The sequence below is a fragment of the Ischnura elegans genome, chromosome 11, assembly GCF_921293095.1.
Source record: "Ischnura elegans chromosome 11, ioIscEleg1.1, whole genome shotgun sequence".
Taxonomy (NCBI): domain Eukaryota; kingdom Metazoa; phylum Arthropoda; class Insecta; order Odonata; family Coenagrionidae; genus Ischnura; species Ischnura elegans.
Genome location: NC_060256.1, coordinates 64,363,657 through 64,386,601, shown reverse-complemented (window position 1 = coordinate 64,386,601; position 22,945 = coordinate 64,363,657). Strand labels below are relative to the sequence as shown.

At 38.5% G+C, this 22,945-nt stretch overlaps 1 protein-coding gene across 1 annotated transcript in view; it reads right to left on the bottom strand.

Annotated features, from left to right (window-relative positions):
- Positions 1–19,163, bottom strand: part of LOC124167922 — a 94,299-nt gene extending 75,136 nt beyond the window's left edge. Inside the window, exon 1 of the mRNA XM_046545985.1 lies at positions 18,932–19,163. Coding sequence (XP_046401941.1) covers positions 18,932–18,934 — 3 coding nt within the window. The 5' untranslated portion in view covers positions 18,935–19,163. The remainder of the gene's footprint in view (positions 1–18,931) is intronic.
- Positions 19,164–22,945: the final 3,782 nt, after the last annotated feature.

Below are 22,945 nucleotides of genomic sequence, written 5' to 3'. Positions count from 1 at the left end.
ACCCAGAATCACTTAAAATAACGAATGATCACGTCATCAGTTATTTTATTTGAGAATAGTGAATGGATATAATGTATATTTCGAACAATCAAGCTCCTACACTTATCTTGGCAGTTCTCAAAATAATACACCTGTTGCTATACACCTGTACATCCCCATTTATTTGTGAACCACACGCTTGCATATTTTCAAAGATTAAAACAACCTCCAAGTCCTCCAAAATGTCGATGACCCTGAAGTTGCTCGAACGAAATGAGACGCCAAAATGGTACATTCTTTCCCTCTCCTTCTCATACACCACCAACACACGCAAGGACAAGCGGAAATTTGACGACTGGAAGGTCAACAACAGCTTGGACAACGGTCATCCTTGACGGAAATCGCGCATGTGAGGATAAAAATCAAGCGTAGCGGGAAGATAACAATCCCAAAGCCACGTCCACAACGTACGGTATATTCTCATTAACGACGAGCCCTCGTGTAGGTGCCATATAACTCACCATTTTGAACCATTTATCCTAACAAATTTCTGGGGGATGGCCCTCGCACCTCCCGCTTATCCTGGCGGGTATACCACACACCTAAGGTCTAGTTGCCCCTAAAAACTACCCTAGCCTTAATTCCTAGCTGCGCCCCTACCCCTAAGAACAACAAACACATGGAGAATGGAAACATGACATTTTGAGTTTATACTACTAGAAAAACGACAGGGAAGACCTAATATAATATGTATAACGAAGAGCAGGCATAATCACAAACTCCTAAAATAAATGTGGAAAAAAGAGAAAATAAATAATTTGAATTCTGATGCTGCCGGTATTTGCGACATTTGCACTTGAATGACTCCACAGTCTTACAATTTTTTCGTCGTTAGGAATTTCATTCCATACAAAGGTTGATCTGACGACGAGCGATTTATGGAACATTGCACTTCTATATTATGGTAAATTTAGAGGTAAATACTGAAAGGGGCAAAGTAAATATTCTGGTGTATTGTTTTTTAACAGGGAAAATAAAAAATTATGAATAAGCTATTTCCGCTGAGAGGAAATTTCCAGCCAGTTTAATGATTCTCATAATTTTAATGGGTTTAGGAAAACAATAGTAATTCCGAAAAACCGGCGCATGATAACGATTATTATTAACAAGAAAACCGAGAGCATTTACATTATTATAATGGAACATTACGCTAACGTTACCCTAGAAACAACGAACTTGCTTTAACGATTGGAGTACACAAATCGACCATAAATGTTTCTAAAATTAACATGACTTGCTCGCATGGATACCAGATAACTGGCGTCGACTGCGACACCAGAGGGTTGGCCCACCTCTGGGCGCTGCAACCGTCAGGGAAAGATTACACAAATGGAGTAATTGTATGGGCGAAGTACTTTGATTGCATCGCATTTACAGTTTCTTCCCATAGATATTATTATAAATTGAAATACTCGGGTAGCCTGCAATAACTCAATAATTCTGAAAACCCCGTTTTTGACGCCACTAAAAATGAAAAACAGAAGCGCGTGGTTCATGCACCTGTGAAAAATAGGACAAATTGAAGTAACTTGAATAAATATCACCCAAACCTATGGGTGAAATATCCCACCAATCAGAGCTCATACCGTGTATCAATCATGAAATCGATTTTATAAATGTTTCTAAAATTAACATGACTCGATAAACATTTCTACCTTCCTCGCTACTAGCTAATTTTAAGTGCATTTTCAATTAATGGCTCTCCTAAGACAAGTTACGCCATCGTAAGTTTTCTTGAACCTGTTAACATTCTTCTGAAATTATCAACTCCTTGGTCACCAAATATGACGGCAACCTGTCATACACATGAGCACTGACGGTTTCGAACTGTGGGAGAGAAATGGAATCAAGTTTACTTGTTGCAACCTAACGCTACCAATAATAATTTAGAGTTTCCTACTAAATAATTTTCAGTTAATTTACTACTTTTTTAAACTAATGCACTATTTTGCGTGACGGTATATGCCGCCCAGATGACGAACAAGTCACACAAGGCAAAGTTGCTATGAACGAGACCTCATACTTCCAGTTGTAAGATATAAAGAGAAAAATATTAGAAATACAATTTTGACTGTGCTATGAACTGAAAGGATAAATGAAGATAAATTGCTCTAACATGGAAATAATGCGCATTAAATTGATGATAGCATATCAATGCGGCTAGTCATCTTAACAATGTAAAATTATTCTTTTCCGCTCACCGACCTTCAAATCCCTTTCACCGAATAATTCCTTGAAAATAATGTATAGAGTCCAGTCCATTCCTTCCATTTCATTCTACGGGTATAAAAATGAATCCTTAGTTAGCAATGAATAACTCTTGCTCAATATTAAGCTTCCAAAATTTGCAACTATAACTGCTTATATAATACGGTGGGGGCCATGACTTAAAGGAAAATAGTCGCGAGCAATATATGAAGATAAAAGTACCAACGCAAATGTGTAAGCACCATGCAGTTGTATAATCTGAGGTTTCAGGCGAGATGGAGTGGAAACGTGACAAAATAAAAACGCAGGAGCAATTTCCACAATTTTAAATTTATTAATACTTTAAATGTATTAATTTATTTTTAAATTTATTAATAAATTGAAAATTGTGGAAATTGCTCCTGCATTTTCATTTTTCACCATGCAGTTGTTTTCTCCGATCGCAAATACTCAATTAAGTATCAATTTAAAGTTAGCTCATCTGAAAATAAGCGTGTTTCTCATTGACACAATGCTTTCGGAAACGCTAGATAATACTGCAACCTACGTCCAAAACACGAAAAATAATACAAAAAAATTAAATCAATGATTTAACCATTGCACGGCCACACAATTTTTAGGATCGCATACCATTCAGGATCCTCCTAAGGGCATCACGATTCGAGTTCAAAGTAAATGAGAATTTTCCTATCAGTTCTTCAACTGTTAGTTTGAATGCAACACGTAAAGATTCCACGTTCACCTAAACACACAAACAAAAAAGCTTCGCTTAACAATAATGACTTCTTCGACATTAACCATGTATTACCATTTAATGGGATGCTGAACTATGACAGTCATACGAGAAAACACAGGTTAGAGCACGAGAAATAAATGATTAAATAAGCAATATTGCTGGATGGGGCGCCTTACTAATCGACCTGACGTCATATAGACCAAACGGTCTAAATTAAGGCAAACACCAGACAAAGAGCGAATGAAAAAAACTATTAGGCAGGAAGACCAACGATGAAACATGAAATACAACAAATAAGTTTGTGTGAACGGATAAACAATTCTTAAATCTCATTTCAAAGTTGAAGATCACTGATTATTATGAATACTTTCATGAACAAAAGATAAGCAAACCTCGTGTTTGAGTACTTCATATGTTTTTGAAATATGAGGGCATACACAGACAAAGAAAACGAGCAATTCAATGATGAGATGGAAAGAATAAGAAAGGTGAACTTAATGAATAAAATAAATGCACAAGAAATAATACAAAAGTATACTATTTATTCCGCAAAAACGATAAATGGTTGTGATCTAAAGGACAGGAAAATGAAGCAGCAATAAATCTGGTGGTTACCGAAAGGAAATCATAAAAAGGGTGGAACTCTGAAAAGGCAGAGGAAGTGGGTGGAGAGGTGATTGAGACGTAATGGGATATTCAAGGCTACGATTTATGAAAGAGCGTTGAGCAAACAGGATGGAGGTAAAAATGATTCTCTACTGTCACGAATGATGTATGATACGACAAAATATGAAAAGTTTAGGGAAAATCAAACAGTTTAAAAGGTGATTAGGGATAATAAAACTCGGTAATGCCACAAGACAAGCCATTATGAAGCTTTCCAGACATTTCTCTCTAAAGAAAACAAATAACAAATAATTTAAGTTGATAACCCTATTAGCATGCCAGAAATTAATGATCTAATCTTAAAATAAATTATCGAGGCTCTATGTTCAAAAGTAATGATCTCTACTTTAACTCACAAACTGTTTTCATATTGAAGTATTTTATGGGAAAAAAAGTTTTGAGATGCATCATGTCTCTGGAAAATTCGGAAATTTTTCTAAAAATGCTGTAAGGAAAGTTTTCTCTCAAAACGAGGAGATCTTTTTGCAACATATGAATCTTTGGGAGTTTTACAAAGATCAATGCTTGCGATTCACAGTCATCTGCAAAAAATATTTTGTGAAAAATAAATTGAAAGCAAAAATATATCATTCAGAGTAAATTGGTGACTTAAGATGGCCGAAAAACAATTTCTTAACCTTCCGCGTAGGCTTTCGCGGAGCATATGAGCGAATGATACTGGTTTTTTAGGGCTTCCCTCCGTAAACCTACAGTAACAGCACAGAAACTCAGAGTCAAAACAAAGACGGAGTCACAGCTACTGCAGGAAGAAATTAAAACTACACAATGAAGCCGAACACAAACATTATTCACTGGAGGGACCGCATGTTAATATTCTTGGAACGTTTTAATATAAGACACGGTCTCAGGCGTTATTTTGTGGAATTGCTTCATTATTGAATGAAGTAAAATAACTTTGTTTTATTCCACACTCAATTTTAAATAGCACGACCCAGGTTTCAACATCTAGTGTTATCATCAGGTGTTAGTGTTTCAACATCTAGTGTTATAACATGATGATAACACTAGATGTTGAAACCCGGGTCGTGCTATTTAAAATAAAGTGTGGAATAAAACAAAGTTATTTTATTTCATTCAATAATTCTTGGAACGGTTTGAATAAGGCGCATACTCACACACGAAGGCGCAAACGCTTAAGCCCTTTATAACCCAGAGCTGCTTCTGGGAGGAATTATATTTCAAGACTTCTCATTTTAAAACTGTGAACATTTTCTACTCAGTCATAATTATTGTGGCAGCTAAATATTTAGCCATTAAACTTTGCAGCACAAAATAACGTGCAGTTTAAATCTTTCCTGAATAGAGATGTTACTTAGAAGCAAAATTGGGTTGTAACGGATCAAAGGCATAAGAGGATGAAAATCCCATCTCAACCTCTCAAATGTCTACACAGAGCGGATGCCAAAGGGACTACATGGAGGAGGCCCAATTCAATCTCAAGGCCGATTTCTGTAGCCACTTCGCTCGCATTTTAATCGGTTTTCTAAAATGTCCGCGGCGCGGAGATGAGTGTAATGCGATCCACATTTTCCAATATTTTGCAGTAAAATGTTTTTTATTATGAGTAATAGCATTGAAAAGTAATAGATGTGATGCATCGCGACAAAATGAGTACAAAATTTGGTCAATGCCCCTAATTATACCTTATTTCCCAGTGAAACTCGGATCAATCTGTCCGTCAGTGACACGAGAGGCGACTTTAGTAATCCCATTTAAATGCGCGTTGAGTGACAACAGGTTTAGAGGCTGAATTGATAATCCTCTAATCTAATTTTCGTGGCGGATGCGATGCAGCTTAATACGCTGCGATATCGGGTCCATCCACAGAAGTACGAGGAAGGTGCCCCAGAAAGCAGAAATCCGCATTTCTGAGATGTTGATTCACGTGGTTCCGATCAAACAATGCGATCAACTTTTCCGCCTTTCCTAGAACCCCTCGATCTCTCCGCCTCTCGCAATCGCGTCTGCATTCTTCCGTGCGCCTACTTCATATTTGACCAGCACTCCCACTAAGACAGCCAGTCTGCTTTCACCAGCGATCACTGGAATCGCTTGAGGTCGCCGCTAATTATATCGACACGCCTTCAGTCTTGCGCGAGAAATTCAGTCTCCAAAGTCCCACACCCGCGAAAAAAAATCATGGAATCGGGGACTGAGCAATCAGTGAATCAAAGTTAATAATGAGGTTACATCGCGAAGGGAGCTGTACGTATTTTCGCAAATATTTGAAAATGCTTATCTCATTGTGCTCAACCGACATCGTTCAAAATAAATTGTTCATAACCGCCATGTTTCTTAGAAGTTTAGTAAAAAACGGAAAACATTTATACCCCTAAAAAATGGCCCTAAAAATACCCCTAAATACTCTAAAAATACCTCTTAAAAATATTCCTATCTAAAAGTATCAATATTAACATGAGCGTTGTAAATATCCAAGCCAAATCATTACCCTTAGATTTTCAACATATACCATCTTCCAGTTAATAACAAACATATTTCACAGCCTCACTCGGTTGACCTCTGCAGAGTAAATCTTCAACAAAATTTAACTTTATCTTGAAAAAAAATGAGGAATAACTTTTAAATTTAGCAAAAAGGCAGATTTTGAAAGCGTTAACGATATAAAAAAAACGAAAATTTGCCTTACAATGTAACAGAAATAAAAACTGAGCCATTAGTGAATACTTTTACTTGTAATTAAGATGAACGCTAGAACATACCATGTTCCGGTGCCTGGAGATGGTAAGCGCCGAAAGCCAATATTTTAATCAAATAGCTGTCTATATTTTCTACACTAAAGCATTGAAAAGGATGTACGATTGGCTTATTTAAAATGTCAGGCGCAATGTCCTTCACACCTGGCCCTCTACTCAAACAGCTATCACTTAATGAGCAAGGCACTTTTGAAAAAACCCCTTTTGGACTGCGATTTTATGTAGGATATGCTCAAGAGAAAATAGATTTTTTTCCAACGTAAAATGCAAGCACGGTTCAATTGTTGCATCATGCTTTAAGTTTTTACCCAAAGGTCAGATTGCTACGTGAGGGTGGCCGCGATGACAGACTGTTTTTATTGAGCATTTGTTCAAAGTGTGCCAACTTCCAGTTGTGTCCCGCTGCTAGAGATACAGCCCCTCTGTGACCTTCGTTTCCTCGGGGTTTTCCAGCGTTGGTTCATTTGTATGGGCAACTGTTTCACTAGCGTTCCAGCCTATGTCGCCTGACTCAATAGGGTAGTTTCCTTCATCAAAGAAACCGAAAGGCATTGATTGCGATTTGTTACCCACCATTACTGTATTCATAATATACAAATTATTTCGTTTTAGAAATACCGGTTTAGACGAATGGCAATGGTCCATTTTTATCCTCATTTGAAAAGGGCCAATTTGGCGCCCATGCCATGCCACTCCACGTGACGTCACAGAGACCTAGTTTCTATATGAGTAGATAGGAGTTTTTCATGGTCTGAGATTACCAATGCATGCATGAGGCGCAGAGCTCAGGGAAACATGTCTTAATAATCACCTATTAAAACTGGCTAAGGTCGGAAAGTTTTCTTCGTTTAATAAGGTATTAATAAACCTTTTTTAAGCCAAGCGCTACCAGCCAGCAAGGCACTCAGCTACCCTCTAGCAGCCTGCGTCGTATCAGCGCTCAGAGCCTCGATCAAGGTCACCTCACAAGACGGGAGGGGGAACCAGAAATACGTCACACGGAGAGATTTCCTTACCCGTCGCGTTTTCGCGCGCTTGAAAATTTTCACTTTTCATTTAATCGCGAAAAATAGATATCGTCATTTAAAAATCTAAAAGCGTGAAATACGTACTCCAGGAGTAATAATCTTCCGATATAGGCAATAAAAAAATAATAGGAAACCACCCTATTCAAGAGCTGACAACGCTAGCTGGAGAGCAAGTAAAACACCTCTATAAAAATTCAACCAAAGTGGAAAAACCTGAAATAAGCGTAGCTCATAATACATCACCAAAGGCAGGAGCAGCTCCTTGAATTCAAGTCGCGCTTAATGGCAAGCTATACTTCTGATTATGTTACCCTCCGAAGAAGTAAATACTGAAATCCGCTGTCTTCATGACAGACAGAAAATTTTTAAAAAAGAAATTTTTCCAGAACGCTTCTGGGTGTATTATTTTAAAATTCTGCTTAAATTCTTAAAATAATTTTCATAGAGCATGATTTTTAACTTACCCATAACATTTTCGTGTAATTTCAGGAAAAGAACTGAAAAGTTTTTCGCGTCAATATATATCGTTTGCCACAGTGCATTTCACAGCGTCTTGCTTTATATTAACAGCATAGCAATTTAGACAGTAGTGAAAATATAACAACCCATAATCCCGAGTCCATCGATGAATATTTCCCACGATATTAATACAGAGATTGATTAGTATCAAAAGGTGCAATTTCTCCCTAGAGTAACTTCTGTTCAACGTTATTATATACCAGGACCAGGACACAAATATTACAAAGATATGTATCTACTGGCTATACACGCCACCATTTGTACTATTACAATGATGTAGTAACATGGATGCCAGGTTGAATTAAAAACTATATTTGAAGAAAATTCTTTCTCATTATTCCAATGCGGACAAATTCCACATCATTTCTCTAGAATCGTTGTATGTTAAATCTAGACAGAGATTGCCAAGTAATATCAGCGACAACAACCTTTCAGTCGCTTCCTGCATGCTTAAATATGTATTTTCTGGTCATGTTGCCAAATGTTTGAACACGTTAGAGTGCTTACACTATGACATTTCTAAAGAGATTGTGATGACGATTCTTAATGCGTAGGCAATGGCAATGCGGACAGAACTGATTGTGAGTATGATAAGTGACACTCGTAAATATCCCTCACATTCACTTGTCCAAAAAGAAAAAGGGAGACACTTAGCTCAAGAGTTTATATTGTCACTCACTTTCATCGCCAAGAAGACTTTGACATTTTCGTCACTCGTCCATGGATTCCTTCCACACCCACGTACGAGATGAATCACTCTTTGACAATAGCATGGAATTTAATTTCTATGTGAGTGCCAAGAACTTCACCTTAGAACAAAAAATTTCTCGTTGCGTTTACTTCAAAGACTACGCAATGCACGCAATATGCACGCAATGAACTATGAAAACTTAAAGGAATTAAAACAAGTGATGACGACAAAATGTCAATAAGATTATCATGATACCAAAACAGGAATGGGCATCACGGAGAAAAATATTTGTCAAGAAAAAAATATATGGAGACACAGTCAAAAATAATCCATTTTTTAAGCGTGGCCAAATAATCTCTGTTTTATAAGTATCCAATCTATTTTACTTCTACAGCAATTGAAAAATAATACCCAGTTAGCTTTGGCAATTATCATGAATTCTTCAACGATAAATAGGATAAGCGTCATTAAATATCCGTAGGTACTTCCAGGATAAAATATTCAATAGCGACTTATGATCCTGATATTCTATGAAATAATACTTGTTGTGAATCCTTAAAGTAGTTCCTAGGCATCACTTATACCGTTACTATGGAATTCTCAAGAACAACAGCGATGAAAAACATTCATAGGACGAAACCAGAGAAAAATATTCCCTATTTTCAACGAATTATCAGTTCAAGAAGTAACTGGGTTATCCAAGTTCTGTTCGAGATAATATAATTTCATAAAATGGGCTCGCTAAGCAAGAACTTAGAAGAATTAGTAAGCGTTGGAGCGGTAGTCGGCAACACCACCGAAGACCATCAATTCTTCCCTAGAGTGACTCGTCAACGTAATAGTTCATCGATCCATGGCTAATGGGTATAATACCTTTCCATATAGGCGGACTTTTTACGTGTATCTTTCGTTCCTCTAACAATTCATTGAGTAGTCCGTACTTCAACTGATTAAACGAAGCCGAGTCGTCATACTGCTCACGGTTAGTCTCAATTCACACCAATGGAGATCAAAAAAATAATTCACAGAAAAACACTAGAATTTAAAAGAGGCAGCTCACGGCCAGTTTGACCGAGGGGTCAGTGGGACAAATATTTAAGCGATCGATCATTCATAATCCTTGAAAATGACAGTTCATCCGATAGACCGCATTATCGGAATAACAAAATCAATGATAATAGCCTAGCATTTCCACCGAGCAGCTATACACAAAATATTCATAGCCATGATATGTGGGTCAAAATCTGCCTTCAGTGAAGTCTGAATCAAACGAGATATACATAAACTCGTACTAACAAAAAGCCCATTCTTGACACTGGGACAAAAAAGTAAAATTAATATTCCTGAATTTGTTTTTATTTCCCCGCGTTCCTGAAACTGGTTAACATCAAATTATATTTTCACACAAATTGGCAACTGATGTGTATGAAAAGTTCATGTAAAACAAAATAAAAATTCTATCTCAAGTATCTGAGCCGATATTAAGCTGTACACCTTCGGAATGATATTTTTTACACCCAATTTCACTCTGTTCTGCTAATTAATTACTGCCTCAAATTCGACCTTCATTTATGCAGAGTCCTTCGCTAACTCTCTCATCCCATCATGAAAATGGTATCAGGAAGATTGATTAGAACCATTTATTTAAAGGAAACCAATTATATGTTGAAAGGACAAAGTCGTAAATTTAATCCATGAATAACGCCGTCGAAAAAGATTCTCCGCGTGCCAAAACCCTGAAATTTCATACAATATTGAGTATTTTTCAATTTTACATTCGATGTCATATAATGAGATTTATTTCATGGAACCAGAAAAGGCACCGTTGCCACCCGTTTTTCAGGAAATTTAAGAAATTTCAACATCAACTTCACGCAAAGTGTAGCGGTAGCGGTAGCTTCCATCGTGATACCCATATTTCCCCTTCCAAAAGAGCAAGGCTTCTATGACGAAAGGTGCCGAAAAGTACAGGCTAAAAAGAAGTTATGAGGAGGTACAAATTTAAGGCCGTTTTCAACGGGCCACGTAGTTGCACGATGTGACATCTGACGTGTCTCTGAGTAAAAACACCGTCTAGTTAAGCGGTGCATTGCTAGAATGCATGGACGTGGGATGGCAAAATAGCCCATTCTAATTTCGTTCGTGCATTCACGCAATCGCACGCCATAATGAGAAATTAATGCGGTTTATATTCTGCGCAAAACGGCCTTTAAAAGATCTATTGATACACCATAGTCCATGGCTGGACAGCCAAGCCTCTGTTAATGGATTGGAACCGGTCATGTATCCCAATTGACAAATATAGCTGTAAAGTTTAGTCTCTAACTTTCTCAAATTTTCGTACAATATGACGGACTGAGATTTGTGGTAGGGGATCAAAGGAAGTGCCTTTCTTTATATCAAGAGGTAGACCTCAACTGCTGGGGAGGAAATCGAGGTAAAAATGGTAGACACTAAAAACACTTGCTTATCTTTACAAAAATTCAACAACATAGGACGGCCATAAATTAATTACATTCCACAATAAAACTTTAAAAAATACTATCTCTTTGTAAATTAAACATCCCAAAGGATACGAAATTAATATAATGCGCCGCCGTAGGAGATATTCCTCGTAAACCTGAAGGTGTGCGCGCCTTTAGACCAGCGAGAAAATGTTCCTTGGAAAAAATCTGGTAGGCGAGTAAGAGCGAATTAATGTGTTTTTCTATGGTTTTAAAAATTATTTTTGGTGTTTTCTTGCGCATTAATTTACATTAACGCCATCGTGTCTATTAATCCCTTAAGTTTTTCAATAAACAGTACGGATTAGGGCACTAATTTTAATTAATCTCCAAAAAATGTATCGCATACAGCAAATGAGCAAAGAATGATTTAGCCATGCTTGGGAATTTGGGAATGCGTGATAATGGGTTTTTATTTTGGTTTTTAAAAAATATTTTTGATCTACTTCTGCACATTAATTTACATCATTACCATTATTTCTTCCCAATCTCTTAACTTGTCCAATAAACATTGCGGATTTGGGGAATTCATCTTATTTAGTCTCCAAAATGTTTGCCACAAACTTCTACGAGCAAAAAATAATATCAGTCATGCTTGAGCATTATATTTCTTCTACCAACGTCGTAATATTTCCTCTCGATTTTTCCCGACTGGATCCGAAGAATTCTTTTAATCTAGGGCGTGCCAGAAACACTCCCAAATCCCCACGGAAATACCACTCTCCCTCTTTCGCCGCCGAAGAAAAATGCGAAATAAAACCTTGGACTAAACAAGAAAATACCGCCCAATGGCGCAGAAAAAAATAAACGATTTATGCTATTTTATACCCGAGCTGCCGAGTCGGATCAAGCTACCCGGGCGACCTCGAGAAGATAAATGCCAGAAGCCAATGACCCCAACAGCATTTCAGATGCCCAACGATCAGAAGCAGGTATGTAGCTGTGAATAAAGAAGTTGGTTCGATGAAAGAAGTAAATTTCACTGCTATGATGATTCCAAAATATGATTTAACCGTGCATCATCGACTGAGGGTCACTATACCCAGGTGCATTTTTTTGGAATTTTAATTGAAAAAAAAATTATCCTGTTTTTTCGGAATTTCTTGTCTAATCATAAGAAAATTGTTGATTAAAGTGTAAATAAATACCTCAATTTAACAAAACTGATACGGTTTAAGTTTTTTCACGAGAAACTGATAAAAAATATGTTATAGGAACATCAACAGGCTTGTGTTACTACCAAATGAATGCTATAATTGAAGCTTAATCCTGCAAGTTACATGAAAATCGATCTATGTTCCCATAGCTGGATATGGAATTGAATTAAAAATAATATCATTACATTGCCCAAATTAGGCATGTTCTTTCTTTGCTTCTTGTCCTAGACGACATGTCTGTGAGGGAAAAACATTTTTTAAATAACATACGCGAAAATATTTTATCCGGATCACGTAGTCGCAAGTCTACATCCTTAAGCTCATTGGCATTTTTGGTAAATACCTTTTGTAAATTTATTATCAGATTCAAGTGCCAATCACTCTTTTTAAAGGGTCAAGTAACGTATATAATGAATTTTAAGAAATATTTTGTTGCTAAATGTACGAAAATCTACTTCGCATATGGTGATTTTAAGCTACAACTTTGATTCTTTCCTTCAGTCTTAGGATAAGATGAAAGCATTTTATCTACAATTACAATACGGATCAATATATATTACTCAATTTATATTTACTCAAATCCTGCGCGTTTTTATAATGTTTCGGCCCAAGAAAATTTGTTCAGAAGATGAAGTAACGATAACTAACGTAGAAAATGCGTAGATTATATAATAATAGGTAAACATGCATAAATGCAATAATATCTAGTGGATAGCACCTCACATGCTATCTGTAACGGTAATTCTATTATGTTACTCTACCATGCATCCCTGCGAACGATAAAAAAAAAAATTTAAAAAAAACGCTGTGATTTTTCTCAAAACCACCGCTATGGAAGTATGGCAAAAAATGATGCAAACAGATCGAGATACCGTTAAAAATAAATTTGGATTCACGACCAAAACCGTAGAAAAATGGAGAAGCACTATGTGTCAAGAAGGTACAAGAAAGCGGGCCCCAGTCCATTTTTTGTCGCTGGATCTTTGGACCGGATAGAAGAACTGTATGTCGAGCAACGTAGGAGTGGGAAAGGGGGTTAATGGAATAGAGGTCGATATGACAGTTTGGTCAGTGTAACGATCCCATTGCTAAGATTAGGATGGGAACAGCTATAAGAGAGGCGTTTAAAAATAAATCTACTGTATAAACAACTCACATTTTTTCTGAGGAAACAGAAAACATCTTTGGACCGTTTTACACGGGGCACGTACTTGCAAAATCTGTCGTGCGTACGAAGGCGCAGCCAAAATTACGTCGTGTAAAGAGGTGAATTGCTAGAACACATGCGGTAATGCGTGGACGTGAGATGGCAAAATAGTCCCTGTTCTAATTCCGTTCATGCATTCGCGCAATTCCACGCCATTTTAGAAATTAATGCAGTTCTAACCTGCGCAATTCCGTGCCCCGTGTAAAACGACCTTTAAGGTACGCAACGGTACATAGGTTCTTAACCTTAATGCTTGAGAGATGTACTTAAAATCCGAGTTTGAAGGTTTTGTATAGTCCAATTCCTCCAAAACATTATCAGACTGCACTTCCCAATAGTATACCACCAGTATTTCAGATTTGTACAGCGTAGCCACGGAGGGGTTTGCCGAGTTCCCCTCCCCCTTTGAGCATTTCAAAGAGGCTCCTAAAAGTAGTGAGATGGCCTAAATAAATAATTTTTAATTAATACTCGTACAAAATTACTGTTTTTTAGTCCTTAAAATCACGTTTTCAGCATCGAAAATCCCAAAATTTTCCGGGCAAGGACCCCCATTTGCCCTGGGGTGTTTTCCATACACCCCGGAAGGGCCACGAAATCTCCGGTAAACCCCCCCCCCAATTTCAAAATCCGTGTGTGGTTACTAAAACTCAGACCAGCCAAAAACCTCATGGTGGCTTACAGGTGGGGCCATTATTAGAGATTCCATGTTCCATAACTGATATGCCTAAACCATGCCGTCATTCAAACGAAGTCAAAGAGGAATCTACAATACTTCAGGAGGTGGTAGGGGAAACAATTTCAAGCATATTCGTCCATAACCATGGGGTCGCAACTCCATAGTTACTGATTGTGAGCTATGGCAACCCAAACATTTTTTTGATGCACTTGGTGGCTACTATGAATACGAGCGTATAAAATCGATTCAGGCTTAATTTTGTGGAATATTGCTATATCCATGATTAAAACACAAATGGTAATTTCCACACTATTTTATTAATCAATTGATCTTTGAGTTTAATTAAAGAGAGGTTTGAGCGAATATCAAAAATAAGTATACGCAATCACACCCATTTTCAAATTAATTTTTTCAGACAAATTTTAACAGCATATACATAACATTTTCATCCAACCTTAATTATTTAGTCTCTTAAAATCCAGTGTATTAAATGAAATGCCGAAAAGGCTGGATATCCAAGAAAAACCGTTTTCATGGTAAGTGCAAAAAACATCCAAAAAACGTTTGCGTGGCCATAGCTCAGTAACTATGGAATTGTGACCCCATCGATAACTCCACTGCACAAACGTTCGCCCACCGAATCAAAACCGCACATCTATTAGCCCTAGCAGTACTAGATGAGCGGATTTAAATCGGCGGGACATTTTTGAGCGTTTTTGCACTGGAGTTATCGCCATGTTTATGGACATAAAACTGGTTCAATGGCATTAGGCTCAACTATGTGGAAGTTAATACTCGAAAATGAAAAGGAGACTTCGTTGATTTTCACTGATTTATTTCGTCCGTATGACTTAAGTACGACTAACGAAGTACAACAAATTTGAATGGTAAGCAAACATATATATTCCTAAAAGAGGATGGGGGAGAGGGTGGAAGAGTGAATTATGCGCGAGAGCATGACCGTGCCACGTATATGTTATTATTCGTGTACAGATTGTTCCCCTCACCCTCCTGACACCTACTCCTTCCACCCTCTCCCCCATCCCCTTCAAGGAGTATATATATTTGCTTACCATTCAAATTTTTTGTACTTGATAATGACCCCTATGGATCGAAATATGTCGTACGGACGAAATAAATCAGTGGAAATCAAAGAAGTTTCCATTTCATTTTCGACATAAAATTGCTCGAAATTTTCTCCTCGACTACTTCCTGAAATACTGCAGATTCCTCATGAAACAATCTGTATACGAATAATAACATATACCTACGTGGCACAGCCGTGCCCTCGCGCATGATTCATTAACTGTATCAGACTTCTGTGCTTGAATCCTTCTTTATTCTCCTTATTTTGTGGGAAGCAGTCCCTTGAGCCCTCCTTTTATATGCCCCTGTTACAGTAACTCATGAGGGGATCGCAATGGTGTTTTGGCTAGAGTGTTGGCCTTCCACCCTGTGGGCTCGGGTTCGAATTTCGGGATTTTTTAGACTGCCACATCCACGCCCGATCTACTTGAATGTTGTGCGGAGTGTATTTCAAGCGCAACACTCCGTCCGTCGCATGGGACGTTATGATGTGGTCCCCTTGGCGCATTTAGTTAAGAGAAGGCTAATTCCGACTCCGGGTTTCTCTCCACCCTTCATTCCATAACGCCCCTGATGGCGCAAATGACCCTAGTTGATGGTCGCCTCCTTCAAATACCGTACCATACCAGAAACTCGTAGATATAGAGCCTATAATAATAATAATAATAATAATAATAATAATAATTTTTTGTCTTGTGATCCTACAGAATATGCGGAGTACACAATTACATGGGCGTACACTGCGAGGGGCGGGGGGGAGGACAGCTGCCCCCCTAGAAGCAAAAATCGCTGCAGTCATTTAGCAGAATCAGTACTGAATTGAAACTAAAGTGTTCAACAAACTTTATTTAAACCCACGAAAAATGATATGTAATAGTATAAGATATGTAACTAAAATAAAACATATTTTTCAAGGAAATAATCTCGTAAACTAATAAAGCGTGGCCATAATTTTCTTAAAATGCTGGTTTCATTCATCTTTTCCATGATAAAATGTCACAACTTGGCTTGCACCCCGCCCCTAGACTATGGCTTGCCCCCCCCCCCCCCCCCCAGTTATGATCCTCAGTACGCCCTTACACAACTACACAATTTGAAGCTTACCGAAGCATTTAGATTGATGAGAGGAGGGAGATTGATAATCAAGCCAGTCAACCATGGAGATTTTTGGGCAGACTTGGGCAAAGTTGGATACCCAAGAAAAGAACAGGACTCCGGGCCACCAGAAGGAGGGAGCTGTGGTGTGAGGTGAGATCATTGAAAAACCAGGTCACGCCCGAGCGAAGAAAGACGGATAGGGCGAGGAGAGGACAAGAAGGAGACAGCCGGGCTCAAAAAAGCACTATCGGCATCCTTCTCGAGTGAATTGAAGGCGTCCTTTTAACTGAAGTCCGCTTATGGGGACACAATACCTCAGCGGAAAGCATAGCGCTCTACAGGTAGATAAAAGCCGCGTTTCGTCCTTTACTTTTGCACGAAAATGTTATTCAACTCTGCATTTATAATACGTATAAATATTACGTACCGAAAATAGAGACTCATATTTTTAGTCCTTTGGCCAACACCGTGGAAACAATGGTGAAAAATCTCAAAACGTCCATTTGAATTTCACTCATGAATGGAAAATAGCATACGGTTTTTCATTCTACGATAAAATACCGATATTACGTAACTTCTATATTTTTGGGCTTAGAACTGCATGAAAGTATGATGGAGAAGTGAAGAAAACCTTTTTTTGTAATGTCTGCTATCCTCAATGTCAACTTAAACATAAATGAAATTGACTGAGGCAGGCGAGATTTAGTAGAAATAATACATATCGGTTGAAGAAAACAAGATAAATTTTGTCCACAATTTTTACTTTCGTACTACGCGCTTTAACCGCTAAATCATCAGGCGTGGTATGAACCTGATAACGACCTAGCGATTGAAACGCGTAGTATCAAAATTAAACCAGTGGAAAAAGTGCTATCTTGTTTTCTTCGAACAAAAGAGCAATTGCATAAATTCATCCTCAACTAAAAATCTACTGATAATTTAAATAACACTATGGCCGACAAAAAGTTACGAAATTCGAAATTGTAATGGTTTGAACCAAAGCTTTCCACCAAGGCTCTGGGGGGTCTTTAAAAGAGGTTCGACAGAGGTGATTGCCTCAACTCCTGCCCGATCAAGTACCTGTCGCGGCCGAGGCTTCATTAGCCAACCGGTGCATTTATGGAAGTCCAGAATGGGCTTCGACTTGGAGAATGAGCAGCAGGGTATTGGGACGGGTAGAAAGGGGCAGGATATAGGGGAAACGGCCCATTGTTTCACAACAATCGATCCATCTCCATAGCGACGCCCTTTGTTTTTCAATATGGTCGGCACGGACTGAAACGGACGCTACCCCCGGTGACATGAGCGCCCGAACGCAGAGGCAGCTGTCACCAGTGTCAACATCAGCGGGGATCTCTTACCTTGCACGGGATGTACTCACAAAAAAAACAAACACACGGGTATTAGTCGGTGTGCCTATTCCACTTTCCATTCTACGCATTTCTAATTATCCGACTGTTATCATAGACGAATCGAAGAGACGCTGTTCTTAAATATAAATGTGATTTATACAAGTCGATGCTGATGTTAAACTCTCACCCAAGAAATATGGCAAATCCACGCATGATCGATTAAAGTACCCCGTGACGTACCTCGAATGAGTTCAAATATACCTATCGGGAATACAAATGTAAAAAGACGATATTAAAGAGATTTCGCTGGTAAATATAATTAAAAATATGAGCTGTACACGGACGTTTCCATAGCTTCTAGCTATAACGCGAGACTGAGAATTGATAGCGATCGTTGCTATTACAAAAATATCGTCCATTATAAGCGCTTAATGCGTCCACTGCACAGGAAAAAATATAAGAAATCCTATAATGGGTCTGGAAGTAACTGATATCACCTAATAACCATTTCGTACAAAATATGATGGTTTTTACCCACAGCGCTTCTTCGGTCGGTAACGAGGCTGCTTAAAGTAGCCGGAGAATGTGCAGTTATCAAGGTTGGGGGCAACAATGGTTAAATATAAATGGCTCGTGAATCCCATTTATCGCGACGCCCATATTGGGTAAACGGGAGTGAAAAATTCACAACACGATCGGCATCGAACATTCCAAATATACCGCAAGTACACATGCTGTCTGGGGTCGTGTTGTTACCGATGGCCGATAAAGAACGAGATAAAATAAATTCACGCATCGATCACCATTCATTACCATTTAACTAGTGTAGGTATTATCTACTTAGTTTACAGGTGTTTACATTTCTGTTTTACATGGTAATAAGTATTGTTGAGTTTTTCATTCATCTTTAGAAGAAGGACTAAAGAAGGCACTAAATGATGATCGATGCGTGAATTTTATCTTCTTCTTCATCTGACATCAGTCACAAAAGGCCGCCCACTGGAGCGAGGCAAATTGCGTCCGAGAAGAAAATTTGGGGGCTGAATAAAAAATTAGGGGTACATTTAAACGTATACCACATAAGGACGGGAGGAGGAGAGTTGCTGCTTTTGGAAGGGGAGATACACAGTAAGCATTTATAAGAAAGGGCACCCTCGCTGCGGTCAGCTGATTTCTTCGCCTCCGGCGTCACTCACGAGATGAATTTTTTTTTTTGGAAAACTCACCATGCTGTAGTCTGTATATCCCCGATCAAAGGGCTCACTTGTCCACAAGAGTCACACACGTTCAAATACCACTCAACTCAACAACGGCACACTTTCAAGATAACATGGTATACACACACGGTTACTATCCCGGGTATCCGGAGAGTTCAACACACGGTTCCGCGAGAGGCGGCTATTTTCTCTCTGGGTAGGACTACGGCAACGTTCGACGGCACACGACCGTATGAATGTTCCATCGGCCCGCACGCCGCTGCCGACTCCACCAAGGCAGTCCCCCCCCTTCCCCTAATTCCCCTCCCCTACGCACGACCCCCCTCTAGTCCGTGTGCCTCACGGATATAAGGCCTGCCGCTTGTTTTCTCCAATGACCGACTTTTCCTCGACCGCCTCCTCTTCTTGTGCGGCAAGAAAAGAAGCCTCAACGGCGTGCCTTGCATGTGCGTCACTGGGTCCGCTCTGGATTGGTCTGGAAGGGGAGGGGAAATCGAAACCCTCTTATCCTCCTCCCACACATCCCTTTGAAAGAAACCATCGAGGTACGCTACGACAGCCCTTCTTCCGCCTTGATGTTAGCGTAGGATGGCTCATCGTAAGTTTCAGGGTCAGCGGGGTTTTCCCTAGAAAGAGGATGAGTTTGTTGAGGTGGATAATCGGTGGCGGATCCGGAGGTAGAAGGGTAACAACCAAGAGGAATACATAGAGGAGGCCCAATAGGGTGGTATCCTATTTTTTTCAATTGCCTAAATCGAAAAATTATTTCTCCTGGAGTACGTATTTCACGCTTTTAGATTTTAAATGACGATATCTATTTGTTGCGGTCAAATGAAAAGTGAAAATTTTCAAGCGCGCGAAAACGCGGCGGCTAAGTATGAATGCTGGGAAAAGCCCGTGTGACGTCATTCTGATTCCCAATGCCGCCGTATGAGGCCACCTTGGGGCGAGGTTATGAGCGCCGACATGATGCAGGCTGCCAGCAGGTAGCGCTTGGCTTAAATAAGGATTATTAATACCCTATCAAACGAAGGAGACTTTCCGACCTAAGGCAATTTTAATAGGTGATTATTAAGAAATGTTTCCCTGAGCTCTTTGCCATATGCATGCATTGGTCATCTCAGGCGATTTAAAACTCCTGACTGCTCGTATAGCATCTAGGTCCCTGTGATATCACGTGGAGTGACATCGCATGGGCGCCAATCTGGCCTTTTTCAAATGAGGATAAAATTGACCATTAATATTCGTCTAAAATGGTATTTCTAAAACCAAATAATTTGTATAATACACTAATGGTGGGTAACGAATCGCAATCAATGCCATTCGTTTTCTTTGATGAAGGAAACTACCCCATTACTTAGAAGGCTGATTTCTGTTGCTACTTCGCATTTTAATCGGTTCTCAAAAATTTCCGCGGCGCGGTGATGAGTGCAGCGTGATTCACTTTTTTCCAATATTAGGCAATATGCCCGATGAAGGCAGCAAAATCCCCGGCGTGGAAGTGATTGGGTCTAATCGGCAATATGTAATTCGTGCTAACGACTGATGTTTTTTGTTAAAAATTATCGATAGCCTCGATTACAAAGCGCACTTGATAATGATGTTGTAACAACGAAACGGGTCATGTTGGAATAAATCCTGTGTAAACATTGAAATGTTTTATTTACCTAGTAGTACTATAATAGTTTCACCACATCGTGCCGCAAATCATAAAAGATTTTTCTGTCCCAATTACTCTAAATAAACGAGGTTCTTCTGAATATATTATTCAAGCTCCATCAAAATCGACAATAATAAAATACTGTCGAACGAGCCTATTACTATGCAATGGAGGGGGGGCGGACGGCGCTGCGTAAAAACTACCATTGCACTTGTTAGCATTATTCCAACGGTATATGGACACACTATATATTATATACTAAACTTATACAATTTTATATTTTTTATGTATGTGTGTTTGTGTGTATAGCATAGGGAAGCATGGCTTGAAGCTAGCTTGGTGGGATCTTACACTACCGGCATGGATGAGCACGTTTATTATTATATCATTTTAAAACATATTCTACGAAAACGTAGGGTGCCTGCGAATAACCTGTTGCATGCTGGTAATTGGTCACCCCTTGCCAAACACCCTAGAGGTAGCCCACGGCTAACTAAGTAGATGCAGATGAACAGATCTAAAGCTTTAAACAAAGAGTGAAAATCGGTGATTAATAAAATCAATTGACTTGTCCGGGATTCGTATTCAGAGAATTAGAGAACATTCTCTAATAAGATATACATACACCACACGTTGAGTGGCCAAGACATACCAAACTATACATGGGAAAATGAGGAAAAAGCTATTCACGGAGTCGACTACGCTTCAAGGGGTTGATGTTCTCCATCACTCTCGTTGGTAGGCCACGAAGCAGGCGAGGGTATGGGAAGATCCGGGAAAAGGAATGCATGGTGGCACACGCATAATGTGATGCTCCTTAAACTCATACCGCTTCTCGGAAAACATTCCACGAAGCACTTTATAAATCGGTATTTACCCCAGCAGCAATCAATATCGCAACAACATCCAGGCGACATTGTCAGCATTAAAATATGACATCCATATTAATCCAATTAGCGTTATATGGATATCTGTTAAATATCCAAAGGACCCGTTAAAAACTCTGCAGCACATTACAACATCTCTAGACATATTGACAGCATTTAATTATTAGATAATGGGAGTGATTATTATGGTAGTCGGTAACCCCCAGGCATACAGACATAACATTTATCGATGGCTTAGTTCTAACAACACGTATCTCAAAAATAGCAACTTTTCAGGAGAGGAAAAAGACGATTATTTTTTTTTATTTCATATTATTTTAATTGAAATTAAAAACCGAAAATACATAAAACTGAAAAATAAGCATGCATTTGCAAACAAATAGTTGTTTTTTGGTTGAATTATATTTTTTATTAACAGTATTAGCAGCATTGTCATTGTCATTGACACAAATTGTAATGCTTAAGTTGGCACCTGCTGACAAGCCAATTTCGGCTTAGCGGGACCAGAATGTTTGTTTTCATTTGTAAATTTACACTGTTGTATAAACATTATTTCTTGTTTGTACATAGTTAAATGAATAAATAAATAAATATCAAACAAAAAAAAAAAAAAATTAACTAAGACAGTTCAGATGTTGAGATACGTGTTGTCAGAACTTAGCTATCGTCATGCTCTGTAATTTTTTACAGAGCATATGCTACCTATGGATACTGTTAGGGATAACAATTGTTTTAATATCAATGTATTACAACTTGGATATCTATGTAAAGTTGTTTTTAAACTCGTCGTAGATGTTACAAATAGGAAATCTATGTATATCTAGTCAATATTTTCATCATGTAATAACAACGCGTTTTGGATATATCAACCTTATTTATAGATCCAATGGTTATTGTGTGCTGCTAGGATAACATCAACACTTGCATAAATTAAAGTTGCAAACTTAATTTTTTGGCATGTTTACCGAATGTTTCACTGACACGAGATCTTTCGAATGGGCATGGACTAACTCGACGCGTTGGAGCCCGAATTAAAGGATCCATGAGAAGAAAGCAGTTCTAATCGACCATAGAGTAGGGATGATTCAACGAGCTAACCTGTATTTGCGAATAATTCGCAATATTCAAGCCTAGAGAGAATTTCAGCGGCTGAAATTTCAATGGAACGCTCTTACATCAGTACAACAGTTCAAATAGATTTACTGTTATTCTAAATTGATTACACCAAAATTCTAAATTTTCCGTTAAAACCATTCCCGAGAATAAAAATAGTTCTGGGAAATCTTACATGTTAACCTATTTCAATAAATCACCAACAAAAAAGTTTGGATTAGCCCTGGAATATCGACAGCATGAAGATAATGGATATATTTGAAGACTCAGGTAACAACACCTATGATATTGCCAACCTTAAGTATACAAAAGCCTCCATGTTAGCGACCATGGAATTTTAGTACACCATGGAAAAATTCTGCG